The sequence below is a fragment of the Cucurbitaria berberidis genome (assembly GCF_010015615.1).
Source record: "Cucurbitaria berberidis CBS 394.84 unplaced genomic scaffold K460scaffold_3, whole genome shotgun sequence".
NCBI classification, from domain to species: Eukaryota; Fungi; Ascomycota; class Dothideomycetes; order Pleosporales; family Cucurbitariaceae; genus Cucurbitaria; species Cucurbitaria berberidis.
In genome coordinates this window covers 5,547,138-5,563,226 of record NW_024468937.1, presented here as the reverse complement: position 1 = coordinate 5,563,226, position 16,089 = coordinate 5,547,138, and the positions used below count along the sequence as shown (strand labels likewise).

Genomic DNA, 16,089 nt, shown 5'->3' with positions numbered 1-16,089 from the left:
TAACCCATTCTCCAAGACTTACATGCCGCTATCTGACAGGCAGCTGAGTCTGCCACTCCGGGTCAACTTTGCTCTGCTTAAAAAAGGTTTTACCCTTCAACCACTGCCTATACGCCTTGTACCTCTTCTTCCCGCCATCCTCCTCTTCAACATCCAGTGGATTTTCCCTTATTTTCAAAAACTCTTCAAATTCCTCAATGTCCTCTTCCGCTGTTTGGAACTTGCCGGGCGTCGTATACAACGGTGGTGTCTCAATAGCGTATGATGGGTGCAAACGCGGGTGTAGAGGGTACTGTTGGGGGTAGGAGTACGAGGGTGCATGAGAGAACGGCGTACTCATAGACTGTGAAGTCATAGGGCGGTTGTGGGAGGCGAAGGAGCGGATGGACGCGACGTCAGTATCAAGACGCGGGAGGTCGGTGGGAGTGATACGCATGTATTCGTCGTCTGACTCTTTGGGTGCTTGGACACCACCTTCTGTCATGCAAAGGTAGTCGTAGTATTCCATTGCGCCAGGATCATCTGCGCTGGGCATCTCGCTACTGACGACGAGCGGCAGGCTTAGTGGATGTTCGACGTAACGCGAGTACTCATCTTCTTCGGTAGTGGACACCGAAGGGTTCATGCTGTTATCATAGAATTGTACGAGCGTCCACTGGTTGATGAGAGCCTTGTCAGCAGGCTTAAACCCTGGTTTGAGTGTTGACGATAGTCCAGTCGAAGTAGACGTTGAGTTGCTCATAGATTGGAACGACACGGTTGCTGACGGCCTGGAAGTAGGCATCTGTGTCTCGAAGTGAGGATCCCGAAGGATTGACTGCTTGGCCGGAGAATCTGCGTGAGGAACACTGAGATACACATCTCTCCGTCCACGACCGACAATGCTGCTGTGGCGTGACTCAGTCTCGCTTGATGGATCAATGATAGTGACGCCTTTTCGAGGTCCTTTCTTGCCATCCCTTCCATGCTCATGATCATCTCGCTTCTTGCGAGGTATAAATGGTGAAAGGTTCTCTTTGCGAGACGGATGTGACGCGTCTCTACTGTCCCGGCCAGCACGCGGGGATGCAAGTCGGAATGCGAAGATCTTAAGAAAAGAGGAAAGGGCCAGTGGTCGGTAGTATTCGAGCCAGTAGTCATCACGGGCACTAATTACGGCTTCAGCTAGCTCCGACTCATGCCTACTAGGTGAGATTGAAGGCGGAAGCGTGCGCGGTTGAAGGTTTGCTGGCGTGTACCAGTCAATGTAGCTTCTTCGTGCCTTGTCGAGCCACAAGCGTGGATCTTGATGATGGAGATAGTAATCCGTTGTGAGCTCCCACAACATCGGTTGATCCTGCGTGTAGATGTAGTTCCCAAGAAATAGGTTGTATGCTTCTTGGCGCTGCGAATCGAGGAAAGAGTTGTGATAGTAGCGCTTGAAGCTCTCGACCATGTCGCGCGAGCTGCTCTGCCATTGGTTAATCTTTCGATATGTTGCCATGGTGTTCACAAGGTGGGAGCCGCCGTATTGAATCGCGATGGCGTCTCCATGGCCATGAAACATGTGTGTGAACATTTCGACGCAATCAGTATCATACTCGACCGTATTTCCCGCGATGACCCCAAGTGCTTGTAGTTGACGGCCTAAAGCTCTCTTGCCAATGACAAATTGGGCGGCATTTGTCCGGTCCAAGCAGTCGATGCAGTTCGTTCGTGCCACTCCATTTTGAACTTGTGGCTTGTCAAACGCCTCGTCCCCATTCTGGAAGAATCCTGTCTTGCGCAGCACCTTTTCAGCGAGTGTCTCCAGGGTGCCTATAACGTCATGACCTCTGGTTTTCGATGCCCTAGACATATCAAACGCCTCATACTCGATCTTCTTATCCTTTGGCAAGGTTTGATTGAGATATTCAATGGCATGCTTGTATTCGTATAGTAGCTTCGACTCTCTCGGTGTCCGCTCTCGTGCTTTGATCAAATTTAGTACGTAGATTGGGGCGCCATATCGCTCAAAAAGATGATCGAAGTGCAATGCTGCAGCGCTATAGAAGGGATCGACGAGGTTCAAGTCAATATCTGGCTTCGGTGTTACACCAGTGTTGTCCTGCGTCCAGTACAACGGTATGCTGCCGCGATGCTGCACATATGACGTATACGTCGGACTCGCGTACAGCCGGGGACCTGGCGCGTGGAAGGATGTCGTGAGTGCTTCTGACACGATCTGCTCGGTCTCGACGTCGTTGGCAACATAGCCTAGATCATTCGTCCCACGCTTCAAAAAGCGAGCACCCGCAAAGAATCGCGATCGACGAGCAATGATGGTGAGATATATCCTGCGACCAAAGACGTCGAGCGAAGACTGATCAATGTAACCGTGTATAACCGGATGACACCAGTCGTACACGTTCTTTAGGGTATCGCGAGCGGGCTCCAGCAAGTGGTGATTCCAGACAAACATGTCCTGAAAGTCGCGCCCAGGGCTCGCGATTCCCACGTTGAGAGCTGTGCGTTCCTGAATTATGTTCTGTTGAAGACTTCTCGTAACGTTGTAGGAGTAGCTGAAGTAGAATGACCGCGTAAGGTCCATGTTGTTGAGGATCGCGAGAAACCTTGCTTCGTCTGGATTTCGATCTTTCTGAAACCGTGAGGTTGATCCAGTTGTTAGGGGAATCATCTCCGTGCCGTCGACCTGGTAAATGTAGTGGCCGCCTAGCATCGCCACCTGTGTCCTCTTTGTAACCAAAAGCATGTAGTAGGCTTCGGTAAACCTGATGAAACCCATCAAACCCCAAGCGCTGCATTTCTCTTTCAAGCCTCCGGTAGCCTTGTTGCCATCATCAATAGTGCTCAAGAGCTGGTACATCTCTCGTCTGTCGTACACTTTGTCGTCTTCGAAAATGTTCAAGTGTCCAGGCGGCGACGTGCGATCGATCTTCAGCACGCGATACTGCTCTTCCACAATATCGGCTCCGATGAGAAAGAACCTCGTACTCGTCTCGTACAGCGAAAACTTATGCATCCTCTTGATCCCACTCTCGACGGCATGTTCATACTTGAATCCTTTGGCCTTGTGCACAGTGGACGGAGTTGACGATCTCTGGAACGATACACCGACGTTAGGGTCCTCCTCTTCCCCGCCAAACTTGGTCGAATCAGACTCTCTTCGAGGCTTTCCATGACCGGGAAACTTTTCTAGATCAGCTTCTGGCTTGAAGACGCTGGTTGGAACCTCATGTTGGGGCGAAATCTGCGGACTGCCAACAACCGTCGAAGCCTTTTCGACTTCATCCAGCTTTTCTTGGCTGCTGTCCTGCGATGTCGTTCTAGAACCTACGTAGTTGGCCCGATCTCGACCCTCATCCTTGGACTTTGAAGACTCCATCCTCGGGTGGGTATTCGAGGAAGCTATAGTGGGCGGTTGAGGTAGGTCGGGCAGCAGCTCGTGTCATGTGGTCATGATTACCTAGTCTGAGCCAGCGTCATGGCGCTAATGTAGAAGACAGCTCATAAACTATTGATTCAAACTTGCTGCGCCAGGGTTGACAGTGGCCTGTAGAAGGAGAAGGCCATGCGCGCGGTTGTGTGGGGCTATCACGAAGTGACATGCGTGACGGCGCGTTATTTCCGCTCTGATGTCAAAGTCTTGGCGCTACGTCAACGCGCCTCAAACTACCGAAGGTGCCTACTCACACTTCTCACACCGGAACGGGAATTCCAAGATTCTGAAAGTATGCGGTTCTTGATAGTATATCTATAGGATAAACTCAAACTTCTTTCTCACACTCCTCGCTGCCGCACCCTCCTCGAGCGGAAGACCTGCATACTCCCCACCTCCCTTATCCTCCCTCAACTTCCGATTCTCTCGCACCAACACCCATCTCAGGATAGCGGCCAGAACACCAACCAACAGCATGAATGCCGCGCATATACTCATGCCCTTCACATACCATGGTCCATCCTTGTCTGGAAAAATACTCGTTCCGACCAATGGACCCAACTGCCCGATGATATTTAGAATCGCAATTCCTGTACCTTTCTTACTATCTGTCTCTTGATTGTTGATAGTCCAGGTTATGATTAAGGTAACGGCAGAGAAGAACCCTGCGGCTGCCGGGTACAACGCCAAGTACCGTATCATGGTGTTGGTGGATTCATAGTAACCAGACAGCGCTATGACACCGTACCCTGTCGTAGCCAGCAAGGAATGGAATACGATAAATGTCGAGCGTGATTGTAGGCGATCCGAGTAGTATGCAGTTGCGAGAACTACAACGAAGGCGAACAGATACGGCGGTGCTGAGAGCCCTTGCGCAGTAATGGATTGAAATCCCATGTCCCGAATTATCGTTGGCAAAAATACTGGCATCGAGCTAAAGGCGACGTTACAGGAGAAGAACATAAGCGCCGTCAGGTAGCATTTAGGATCTTTCAGCGTCTGGAGAACTTCGCGAACGTTGACCCTCCCGCGACCCCGACGCTTTTCAGTCTCCCGCTCGTCCTCCTCGTTCTCCTTCTCTTGCCGCAGTCTCAAAACAGCAACCTCTCTTTGCCGAGGACTCAACCACTTCGCAATCCCAGGACCATCGGGCACAAAGTCCCATGCCCATACAGCAACCAACACGCTCGGAAAGCCCTCTAGCAAGAACAGTAACCTCCAGGGGCTGAGCGGGCTATGCTCGCCCACTAGAGTGATCAGATACGCAAGGGCCCCGGCAAAGGATGCTGAGAGGGGGCTAGCGGAGACAAACAGGCCGATTCTAAAGGCCAGTTCATGTCGCCGGAAGAAGAAAGATAGATAGAAAGGGACGCCGGGCCCGAACGCTGCTTCGCTAATGCCGAGAAAGACTCGAAGTATGAGGAGGAAGCTGAAGGAGGTGGCCACTGCTTGCAGGGATGCGACTATGCCCCATCCCAGAACGCACATGGAGATGTAAATGTGTGGCGGGACTAATCGGTACCTAGCGATGATCAGTAAAGTCAATCGAATAGGTCTTGAACACACACATGAGTGCCATCCATTCGAACAAGACATATGTAATGTAGAACGCCCATAGGAGCCACTCATATTGAGTGGAGCTTAGCTTCAGATCATCATTCAAGCCTGCTATGCGTGCATTCCCAATATCTACCACTTGTTATCAGTCGATGCAATCTCCTACTATTCTCGCAATGCAGATATCGGCCTACATGTCCCCGATATCCTGACATAGACCGGGATCACTCACTAGACCGATCCAAGAAACTCAAACAGTAGAGCAATGCCATGAACAGGACTAGCCTTCGGTCCAGTTTCTTTAGCACAGCCCTGTCCTCATCTGGCGTGTATAGCTCGTAGCTTTGTACCGAGTCCAGCGATGGGCGCCGTATGCTGGGTAGAAGCCCGTCATCTTCAGCACTTCCGTGTTTCGTGGTTGGCTCATTGTGCGGGGTCATGGACCGTAGTTGGTAAGAATTCGGTTCCTGAACCACATATCGAGCATTGGAGGACTGCGAGGAGCGAGGCGACGGCGTGAATTTAGGAGAGCTATTACCTGTACTCATAGAACCTGACTCTTGCGGGTTGCGACGGGATTGTGGCGGGAGGGACATGTTGATATCGACCCAGGACGAGCGGCACTGAATGGTGAGTGACTATACGGCTTCACATTTAGACTAGAGGCAACCAAAAGGCACGGCGTGAGCTATATGGGGAAGTTGAAGATTTAGAGAAAGAATTAGCACAGATGTTAAACCTTGGAAGCCGGCAACCGTCATGGTGGAGAGCGGATGCAGGTGACGCCTTGGGCCCGTGCACGCTACCCCGGATTCCATCAGGATGGTGCTCCGAAAGTGGTTATGAACTATCATCCCATGTTCCTGACGCAATCGTTGCTGTACATCCAACAAGGCATCCAAATCCGACTACAGGCTCGAAAAATACATCGATGTCTGCACAATACCTCAGTATCTCACAGTGAAAGGCTAAAGCTTGACGGCTTTACGATTCACTCCGCGGGCATTGTAAGCATGACTAACCTGAACGCCAGGATTCTAGGCAATTTGTATTTACACACACGTGTGAAAATATGTAAGAGTGAACCGCAGATGATGCGCTATTGCAAGATAATGTCTGATGTATGAGACCGAGTCGCTCCGCCTTTTGGGTGGCTTGCATCCGTCTACTTGAGTGTCCAGTCCTTGTAACTCCACTTCTCCGACACGGTGTACTTCTTCTGCTTGGCGTACGGTATTTGCTTCCTCGATTCGACCTTGCCCTGCAACATCATGCTCCTGAAACGATCCTTGAGCAAGTTACCCTCTGGCTTGAGCAGACGAAGTGAATCGCGGAGTTCATCTGGCAGGACAACTTCGAGCGGAGCCTCTGGAATACTAGAAGATGTGAGATTGAGTTGTTCAAGTGGTTCAGAGGGGTTACATACCGAGTCCTGCCCAATTGCCTCCTCCTAAGCTCTACTTCCTCGCCCTCGTCTTCAGACGTTATCTCGGCGATCTTGTCCGTAAGAGCCTGCTGAATAGTAGCCCTCGCTTTCTCCTTCTCCTCCACGCTCTTTGCTAGCCTTTTGATCTCCTGTACTTGCTGCTCCTTAGCCTTCATCTTCGCGTCGTGCTTCGCTTTCCGCTCTGCCTCTTTTCTCCTCTTGATCTTGTTCCGCTGCGATAGCGACTTCCTCTCCGGTCTCTTCGTCTTCACCCCTCCATTCTCGTTGTCACTGAAGCCTTCCCATTCGCTCTCCCAAACGCTCTCTTCGCCAGAATCAGACTCTGATTCCACGGCCGCCCTCTCCATGCGCTCCGCTTCTTCGCGGGCTTCTTGTAGACGTTTCTTTTCCGCGTCAACCGCTTTATCGGATTCGCGCATGAGTTCGTTTTGCCAGTCCTCGAACTTGGGGTTATACGATTTTCCACCCGTAGGTTTGCGTACTGCGGGGATAGCTTTTCCATTTTTTGCCTGCGAGAGGGGTGCATGTTTCAGTGTAACGGGTTCCACCTTGGCCTTCTTCTCTTTCAAGAAAGAGAACCTCGGGTCCTTCTTAACTTCCTGCACGGCCCAGGGGTCGTGGTCCGCGGTCATGCCAGACTGGACGACGTCCTTCTTGACTTGCTCGCCTCCATATGCGATTTGCCTTAGCCTGTCATATTCTTTGCCTGAGACCTTGGCCTTCTTCCTCTTGCCTTCGTCGTCAATCTCAGAGAGGCGCTTGCGGGAGGGCACTGCAGGGACGGCGGAGCGCTGGGCGAGAATCTCGTCGGCTTTGAGGGGCTTGTGGCGCCTCGCAACTTCTTTTTGGATATCTGCAGAGCCGATTACGTCGACTGCGAAGAGCTCGTCCGAAGTCTTCTCCGCGATGACACCACTGGGTTATATAAGCGTGTGTAAGTCAAGATCACCAGGTATGCAACGTACCCTTGGATAATCTGATCCTGCACGTCCTTGAGGCCGGACTGGATCTGTGTGACGTCGACATTTTTGCGCCAGGCCTTCTTGCCTTTACGGCTGGGCTGTTTGTACTGCGCGGGCGCTGATTCTGTATCCGCCATGGTGTGTTATCGTTGCTGTATCTTAGTCGTGGGGTTTCTTCAAGCGTCGCAGAAATTCCAGCCAAAATTCCAACCAGCGGCGCACAGACCCTGTCGGGGACCCCTGCCGCTCTTGCCGCGTCTCGGTAGTCGGGGTTAGTACAGCTGTTTGGCTAGGCAAGGCGGCCGCAACGCCAGCTTTGAGCAAAGCACCCGATCATCGATCTCCTATTCATTCATCGCCGTGCCCCACTTCTACACACAAGCAGCAGCGCCCGGCTTTTATTCCTCGTGTCTCGTTCTTCTTCTTTGTAGGATTTGCGAATACACATCATTCACAATGGCGCAATCCGGGTACTCGAATCCGCTGAAGAAGTTCAAGTGAGTGGACTACCGCGACCAGCGTCGGAGCTTGTATGCTAATGTGCTGTAGGCTTGTGTTTCTGGGCGAGCAGAGCGGTAAGCTTCCAATCATTTCGAGCACGAACAGGTGAAGATGATGGTGCTGACAGGACTGGGCAGTGGGCAAGACGTCTCTCATCACCCGGTTCATGTACGATTCGTTTGACAACACCTATCAAGCGACTATCGGCATAGACTTTCTATCAAAGGTGTGCTCCCGCCATGCAATACTGTTGGCCGCTTCAGTTCGAGAACATCATCTAACTCCATTCTCCAGACAATGTATCTCGAAGACCGAACCGTCCGCCTACAGCTCTGGGACACGGCAGGACAAGAACGATTCCGATCCCTGATTCCCTCGTACATCCGCGACTCTAGTGTAGCCGTTGTCGTGTATGACATCACCAACAAGAAGACGTTTGAGAACACGCGCAAATGGGTCGACGATGTCCGGGGTGAACGTGGAAACGACGTCATCATTGTGCTGGTGGGCAACAAGACGGATTTGAATGACAAGCGGGAGGTTACTACGGCGCAAGGCGAAGAGGAGGCAAAGAAAAACAACCTAATGTTCATTGAAACAAGCGCAAAGGTGGGCCATAATGTAAAGGCCCTGTTCAAGCGGATTGCGCAAGCGTTGCCGGGCATGGAGGGCGAAGGACAGCAGGGCCAAAATCAAAGTAGGTCCCAGTTTCGCTACGCGTCCGAAGATATTGTGCTAACCACAGCCTCAGTGATTGATGTGAACATCAACCCGAGCCAACCGCAACAAGAAAACTCGTGCTCATGTTAGACTACTCATGGATCCTCGAGTCCATTTTAGTTCCTCCGCTTAGAACGTGTTGTAATTACTTGGGGTTTCTTGCAAGTCAAAACGACTTCATTGTGAGCAAGGCGTTTCGGGCATAGGCTGCGTGTTGGGAAACGCTTCTAGTTTAGAGACAAGTAATCTGTATTATACCAACGCGTTATTGAGCGTAGGAACAGATGACGTCAGCTATCACCCGAGGCAGTGCATTCGTCGCAATATGTCAAATACGCTTTGGGGGCCGTCTATACCGCCTCCCGCCCTTGCCAGGCCTACCATGCTAAACCGAACGCCGGACATTGGCTCGACCAGACCCAGATAGATAGCGTGCTTTTACATATACAAGAATATTACAGTGAACCGTAAGCCGTGAGCGGGGTAGAGTGAGTCCTAGAATGCTCCATGGGGAAATGCGAAGGGTGTATGACAGTGCCTTTACTCGATTCCTCCTACTGATCCGGCCTCGGATGGTGTCTTGTCGCCGCCGACTGGGATCGACGTGTCTACAGCGATCATCTCAGCGAGGATGTCGAGGACGGGCTATCGCGAGTCAGTTGGGCCTGAGAGGCAAGGGAAACTAGGGCACCTACCTTGGGAACAGTCTTGTCGTAGATGTTGATCAGCTCTCTTGGGTTTGGGTAGACCTTCAATGCACGGTAGAAGCAGAGAGCTGCCTCCACATTATCTGCGCCTGCAATACTGTCAGCACTTTTCCATGCAACCTCCTCGTTCACTGTGCCCTACCTTTCTGTACCATGCCCTCTCCCTGTGCGACCTCCTGCATGAAATATGCCTCTACCTCTTCAGGATCCTTGGGGAAGCCCTCCTCGTTCGCGGCGGCTACAGCCTCCCGGATGGCCTTCTTCTGCTCCGCGCCATGCGCCTCGGCCTCTTCCTTTGCCGCGCGCTGTGTCCGCTTTGATTCGCGCTTGAGCTGTTTGCGGAATTCGGGATCGTTTCGTCGTTTGTGGTCGAAGTAGACGGCGTACGCGAGGAGGCCTGTAACGACAGTGCCGGCGCTGATGGCCGCGATTGTAGATGGTTTTAACGACGAAGACATTGTGGAAGTGGTTGTGTTAAGTGAGCGGGAGGTGAGCCGGAGAGGTAACAGAAACACGCGTAAGGAATGGGAGACGAGGTGGCGATGATGAAATGGACGTAGAGGAACTTTTTTGGAGACTCGGTCGGGGGAGGCACGATTCAAGTCGGCGGGCCCGAGCTCCACCTGCTTGACCGTGGTCCCGTGCATTCATTGTCCGTAACCTGTCAACATCCAGCACACGCCAGTCGCTCAAGCGTCCATCTCGTACTGGGATCTCGCAGCCAACATGTCGGAAAAGCAGAAGGGAATCTCCCTCCGCAATAAGCGCGTCAAGCCGCCCAAGAAAGGCGGCCCGCCGACCATCAGCGCGCCGCGACAGATTAGTGCGCCCATGCCTACTGGAACTGGACCTGCCACACTTGCAAACTCAACACGCCCTTCCAATGACTCCAGTCGGTCGCGGCAGAATAGAGGGGATGTGTCGCGAGAGAGGCAACCCAGGGCAGACAAGACGGCGGATCTGGTCAAGAGACGGTACTCGCAGAAGATTACAGCGCTGCCTAGCGACTTTCTCAATGCAGCGACTATGCCCGATATGCCGCAAATACCGAGCCAGTATAGGGAAAAAAGCCAGACAAGGGAGGGGCGACCACCCGGGAGCTCTGATGGGCGCGTGTTGAAGGTGGACATGAAGGCGTTGCGGGATCCTAATCTGCGGGCGGAGCAATGTGAGGACTACGGTGATGGAGCACAGCACAGCTTGACTAACGCGGCGTCTAGACGTTTCTTCTATCCTCGCAGATGCGTCTGAAGACGACATCCGTCGCTACCAGGACGAGCTTCGCAAGACGAAGCACCGCACCTCAGTTGACCTTCAGACCAATGTCTACCAGAATAGAACCCAGTTCATCAAGATCAGTAAAGAGGCAGAGAAGCTCAAGGGCGAAATGCGGACCCTCCGCCAGCTCATGTCTGATTTGACCAGCACCCTCGAGCAGACTGCGTCGGCCTCGAGCACAAACGATGCTGTCAATAACCGAAGAGCGAATAGAAGCTCGATTGGAGACCTCAACCAAATTCGAGCTGGGCAATTGCAGCAACTCTACAGAGATGTCGAAGGCTCACAGAAGTATCTTCCTCCAATTCCCGGGCGATTCATTGTGTGGAAGTCGAAGAGATGGTTCGAGTTAGACTCTGCTACTCTCAAAGCGAGACGGAGGGTAAGGTTGCTTCTACTGAACGATCATCTACTAGTAGCTGCAGAGAAGAAGGCACGTAATGACATCGCCGGCCCGCGGGACGGGAATCGGCCTGCTGTAGAATATGTGGCGCAGCGATGTATCCCTCTACAAGATGTACAGGTGACAAGAACTGCAGAGGAGAGGATTATCATTCGCGCAGGGTCTGAGACGTTCACTTACGACACGAAAAGTGAAGATAAGGTGGACAAGACCGCATTCGTATCCACTTTTCGCAAAACGAAGGACGACCTACGGAAAAACCAAGAAGCCGAAGTGCAAGAGAAGGATCGAACTCAAGACTCCTACAGTCATTTGCTCTCACGAGAGCCTGGCCTCTTGAAGAAAACCGACCTTTTAGAGAACCTCTCAGATGGCGTGAATAACGACCAGGTGAGCACATTTGTTGACATCGACGGACAGCAACGGAGCATTCGGTGGGCAGAGAGCCAACTGGATGACCTGGACATCGAGATTGCGCTCCAACATTTTGAAGAAGCTGTCGTAAAGGTGGATCGATTGAAAGCACTCGCAAAGAACATTAGAGGCAACGAGATGGCCAAGGCTATTGTGACATTCAAAGTCAACGAGCGTGCCGCTAAGCTGGCAAATGTTCTCATCAAGCATATGGTAGAGCACAACAATTGGTTCACCTCTGTTAAGCAGCACGTGAGCTGGGTCGTTCAATTAGGCTTTGAAGACAGGGCACGAGAAGCCTACCTCGAAGCTCGCGGTAATCTGATTAAAACCCGCTCACGGTAGGTCCTCCTCCTCTCCCGACATGACTTATAAGCTAACACATATACCAGGCAGTGCATATTTGAAGGCAACCTTCCCTCCTACATTTTCCAAATTTCGTACATTTACTTCACTGTCATCAAGAACACGGTCGACATGTTTCAAAAGTGCTTCCCGCAACAGCTTATGTCCGCTTGCGTCAAGTGGGCGAAGGAGCATATCGACCAATTCAATGTTTTGCTGAAGAGGCAATTGAGCAGTGTGGATGAAGGGGGAAACGTATGGAATGAATGTTTGAAGTTGGCGCATGAGCATGCGGTGGTGCTTAAGGAGGTTGGGCTAGATTTTACGGAGTTGGTGGGCAGTGGGTTAACGGACGTGGTGAGGCAGACGCCTGTTGGGTTAGGTGTGACAACTTGATGTTTAGGCGAGATATATGGTTGCAGGATCTTGCGGTAGCATTTCCAGGTGCGTCACTCGCCGTTCTTCATCTAAAAGTAATATATCAAGCAAAATGCTTCCCGAAGTCTGGTGCATCGATTGTCTTTCCACTATATCAACAATCCCTCATGGTCTTCTACGTTTTTCGGCATTGACTCTTTTACTACTATAGTAGCATCTGATTAGCTTAAAGTGCATATTCGCTCCTTTGTTCATTGTCTGCCCTTCTACCCCCTCCTCCTTGCTGCCATTCACTTTCACTTAGACACCCTCAGACTCGCCCGCACCCCCCTCACCCTTACCGTCAGAGGCTATAGTCCTGCATAAAAATGCGCTAACTATGTTAGCGCGTCGCTTCCTGTCGCTGCCTTGTGGAACCCTGCCTTTACTATAATATATAAGGTGTTTACTAGACTGACTTGTCTGCTGCTGTCTCTTGCTCCAACAGCAACCTCTAAACGCAACAACAGCGTCTTGATCAGTATTATCGGCTCTAGAGCGACCGCGGTAGAAGTGACCAAAGCAACGACAACAGTGAACAATCATCATGCCGACTGAAGCAGAGAACGTTCAGTATCTGTACCTCGTGCTCACCAACGATGGTCCGCCAACGGCGAGTCTTTTCAGCTCACGCCATGTAAATTGCCATGCTAATAAATTAAAAAGATCGACTGGGATGCTGTTGGCAACGCCCTCCAGCTCAACAAGGGTGCCGTCTCGAAGCGCTGGTCTCGCCTGAAGAAGTCGATGGAGAACGGTGAGAGCACCAGCGGCTCAACCTATCAGTTTCTCTGGCTCTGTGTCAAGCACAGCAAGGATGATACGGTAAGTACTCTTTACCCTTCAAACTGGGGGGCACTGACTGACAGTCCTTTAGGCCAAGAACTGGTCCGACATCGCCGCGAAATGCAACACCACTTCTGGCGCCGCGTCCAAGCGATACTCTCGCATGAAGCAAGCCTTTGACCAGGGCGTTGCTCCTCCCGGTGCATCCCCTCGCCCTCCAATCAAAAATACCCCGACCAAGCCCAAGTCCACCCCCAAGAAGCGGAATGCTACCATCCCTGGTGATGATGATGATGTCGATACCCCGACACCCAAGCGCAAGCGCGCCCCGCCCAAGAAGAAGGCTCCTGCCACTGATGAGCAGAAGTTCCAGGCTGACTCCGACGATGAGATCAACGCCAGCGAGGAAGACGTGAAGCCCAAACGCGCTAAGCCTGCGAAAGCGAAAGTTACGCCCAAGCCCAAGGGCAACGCCAAGGGCATTAAGGAAGAGGAGCTGAATGAAGAGTACCTGGATGATGAACATAGGGCTGATCGTATGTCTTACCCTCCTTCTTTCTACCCCTTTTACTACTAGTACTCCTCCTTCTACACTTATCCAGTGATACCAGCAGCCTGGCTAATAGCGGAGACGGACTGACTATATCAGCTTCTCCCACGCATAGCCAGGACTGCGCACTCTGCGAGTGTCACGTGAAAGAGATAACTGATGTACTTATGAGTAGGTATTCAGGACTGGCTGCACACCAGCGGCTAGAGCTTGAGAAGCTTGTTGGTGTGGTCGATTCGACTGAGTATTGAGATGGTTATTGCGATGGAAAGGATTGGCGTCATTGGTGCGGTTGGGACATTCTTGCTACCGGATACTGGACCATGGTTACCCTTGCTGCTTTGTGGAGCACTACGTAAGGGGCCAATGTCTTTACGACATGATGCATAATGAAGGGGCCTATGGCGTTTTACAAGGAGGGTTGGTATTCTGCTCGGGCTGTTTTGGAGGGATTCGGGCTTTCTGATACCCGGTACACAGTTGAATAGCTTGTGTCAAGAGACCTCCTCTGTCCTTCCACGTTCTCCCCACCTTCCTTACTCCCTTAAAAGGCCCGCGATGTAATCCCAGCATCCAGCTTCGAACCGGAGCTCCCTATCGATCGTCTATACATACTCTTAGTGCACAAATGGTTATGAGCTGGCTGCTGATGAATGGTAAAATTTCTCTAAACGATCAACTTGTGATCGAGTCGTGGGAGCTATCTTCCAATCGAGTGTGATATATAGCATTATATACAATATTACTTATACATTAGTCACATACTTCTCATGCCGAGATCTGATTCTCCAGTACGTCGTCTCCAGTGGGCACACCTGCAGATACTGAGCAGGCTAGCGTTACATCGACCCCTCTTCCACTTTTGTGCAAGAATGCTCAATTCGGCCTCAGCATGGCGATGATGGCTGCCGTGATGACCGCTCCGGCTGCGGCACCCTGAAGGATAGCCGTAGTATAGTCGACCCGGCGAATTGATATGACCCGGTCGCTGACGACATCCTGAACCACAGCGGTGACCTTCTCGTGCCAGCTCTGGAGCTTGGTTTCTACGCCGTCACTCGTCGACGCTTCTTCGGCAATGTTGATACTTGCCTGCGGCGAAAGTTCTGCCTCATCTAGTGTGAGAGGCGCAGCACCAGGAACTGCTGGGTCCGGGGTTGGCTCGACGAGTTCTTCTGGGATAGCATCCGAGACTGAGCTGGGTTCTGCATTCACTGCTTCGCCCGTGCCTGCCGGGGGTGACGCTTCGATGATCGCTTCAGTGACGGCAGGTGCAGGCGTCGTAGTTTGAACTGGTGCATTTTCGTCGAAAACCTTATCAATTCCTGTCAGGTCTTCCTTTCCCGAACCGGGTGCTGGTGTCGCCACAAGGGTAGGGGCAAGGGCAGGTACTGCCTCCATAGCCGTCTTGTGTGCCTCCAACGCATTCTTGATCTCCTTCACCATTCTCCTCCTCCTCCAGGGCTCGAGGATCGCGAGGCTGAGCAGCAGCAGGAAGATATTGACGCCCATAAGCCCAAAGGTAACCCAGGTACTGTTCCTGCGAATGGTATCACTCCAGATTTGCTCCTCATGGTATTGGGCCCGCTCTCTTTTCTCAAGTTGGCTTCTTGCTTCTTCCAACGCGCTTTCAGAACTGTCAACAGCTTCCTTGGCTTCGCGAACTGCCTGGTCGTTGATGTGTTCTGAGCGAATGAGAGACATGTAACGTTCGAGGTCACCGGCGGCCCACGAGTGCTTGCGCTCGAGAAGAGCAACCACTTCCTTTTGGGATGAGGCTTGGTGGGCGAGCGTGATGTCAAGAGCCTGCTTCGCAGTATCTATCGCACGGCGGCGGGTCTTGACAAGGTTCTCTGGAGGCTGTTAGACTTGCATTCACACAAATATGGGTGATGTGTACCTTGCTCCTTGATCTCTCTCCTCAGGGCGGCAACACCCGAGTAGTCGGTGCCAGTGTATGTGTTGACCTTTTGCGTCACGACTGCCAGTTTGGGCAGCAGGTCATCCATAAAATCCGAGAAACGCTTGGAAAAGTCCCATCTCTGCCTCTCCCGGTGTGATGGCAATTGTTCATCAGGTACACGATTTATGGAATCTGAAGTATCATCCTTTCTGAGTGTCGCTCTTGGTTCTTCTTGGAGACGTTCTTGCGCTTCAATTCCCGACAGCTCCGGTCCTGTCTCCGAACTCTCCGGCGCCTTCCCCTTCACCGGCGGGTCTTCCAACAAGGTATCTGATTCTTTTTGCCAGCGCGCTTGATTTTCTAGAGACGAAAGCCTCTCTGATAATGTATCCTCGGACCGTGGTACTGGCTTCGACTCGGATGCGGGCGGTGGCATTGAAATGGGTTTGGACGAATCGTATGGTTTCCTCTCCTCTAGCCATTTCGTCGAGCTCGAAAACGGTCGCCGTGACCATTTCTCCGGTATAATGAAGCTCGACTGGGCTCTATGCTGGCTCTGCGAAGCCGTAGAAGCAGCTCGGTATTGGCATCGCATGCATATTGACGATGTCCTGCCAACCAAGCTCCTAATAGGCCGTGATGAATCCGCTATCGAGGTCGCATTGGCAGTAAGCGAGCGCG

The 16,089-nt window shown here is 52.0% G+C and overlaps 7 protein-coding genes across 7 annotated transcripts; 3 read left to right on the top strand and 4 right to left on the bottom strand.

Annotated features, from left to right (window-relative positions):
• Window positions 1-28: 28 nt before the first annotated feature.
• Window positions 29-5,571, bottom strand: K460DRAFT_377746 (uncharacterized protein; the record flags this gene model as incomplete). Its single annotated transcript, XM_040935007.1, has 7 exons — window positions 29-2,108; window positions 2,139-2,443; window positions 2,477-2,494; window positions 2,528-3,387; window positions 3,781-4,940; window positions 4,987-5,107; window positions 5,208-5,571. The coding sequence occupies 7 exons, from the start codon at window positions 5,569-5,571 to the stop codon at window positions 29-31; spliced, it is 4,908 nt and encodes a 1,635-aa protein (XP_040789146.1).
• Window positions 5,572-5,990: 419 nt separating this feature from the next.
• K460DRAFT_367337 (P60-like protein) lies at window positions 5,991-7,547 on the bottom strand. The gene is made up of 3 exons (XM_040933561.1): window positions 7,388-7,547; window positions 6,402-7,337; window positions 5,991-6,351 (listed from the first exon to the last, which is right to left on the bottom strand). Exons 1-3 carry the CDS (start codon window positions 7,519-7,521, stop codon window positions 6,141-6,143), a joined length of 1,281 nt encoding a protein of 426 aa, XP_040789145.1. The 5' UTR covers window positions 7,522-7,547; the 3' UTR covers window positions 5,991-6,140.
• Window positions 7,548-7,704: 157 nt separating this feature from the next.
• On the top strand, window positions 7,705-8,900 carry K460DRAFT_126540 (ras-domain-containing protein). The gene is made up of 5 exons (XM_040926653.1): window positions 7,705-7,881; window positions 7,934-7,959; window positions 8,023-8,111; window positions 8,180-8,582; window positions 8,637-8,900. Exons 1-5 carry the CDS (start codon window positions 7,841-7,843, stop codon window positions 8,693-8,695), a joined length of 618 nt encoding a protein of 205 aa, XP_040789144.1. The 5' UTR covers window positions 7,705-7,840; the 3' UTR covers window positions 8,696-8,900.
• A 245-nt stretch (window positions 8,901-9,145) lies between these two features.
• K460DRAFT_406778 (protein import receptor MAS20) lies at window positions 9,146-9,770 on the bottom strand (the record flags this gene model as incomplete). Its single annotated transcript, XM_040936993.1, has 3 exons — window positions 9,146-9,250; window positions 9,301-9,401; window positions 9,455-9,770. The coding sequence occupies 3 exons, from the start codon at window positions 9,768-9,770 to the stop codon at window positions 9,146-9,148; spliced, it is 522 nt and encodes a 173-aa protein (XP_040789143.1).
• A 268-nt stretch (window positions 9,771-10,038) lies between these two features.
• Window positions 10,039-12,148, top strand: K460DRAFT_406777 (uncharacterized protein; the record flags this gene model as incomplete). The annotated part of the gene is made up of 3 exons (XM_040936992.1): window positions 10,039-10,480; window positions 10,533-11,748; window positions 11,800-12,148. The coding sequence occupies 3 exons, from the start codon at window positions 10,039-10,041 to the stop codon at window positions 12,146-12,148; spliced, it is 2,007 nt and encodes a 668-aa protein (XP_040789142.1).
• A 232-nt stretch (window positions 12,149-12,380) lies between these two features.
• Window positions 12,381-13,808, top strand: K460DRAFT_126464 (uncharacterized protein). The gene is made up of 4 exons (XM_040926652.1): window positions 12,381-12,782; window positions 12,836-12,994; window positions 13,047-13,491; window positions 13,681-13,808. Exons 1-4 carry the CDS (start codon window positions 12,717-12,719, stop codon window positions 13,710-13,712), a joined length of 702 nt encoding a protein of 233 aa, XP_040789141.1. The 5' UTR covers window positions 12,381-12,716; the 3' UTR covers window positions 13,713-13,808.
• A 573-nt stretch (window positions 13,809-14,381) lies between these two features.
• K460DRAFT_282809 (mitochondrion biogenesis protein) lies at window positions 14,382-15,844 on the bottom strand (the record flags this gene model as incomplete). Its single annotated transcript, XM_040928600.1, has 2 exons — window positions 14,382-15,358; window positions 15,406-15,844. 2 exons carry the CDS (start codon window positions 15,842-15,844, stop codon window positions 14,382-14,384), a joined length of 1,416 nt encoding a protein of 471 aa, XP_040789140.1.
• Between the last annotated feature and the right edge of the window lie 245 nt (window positions 15,845-16,089).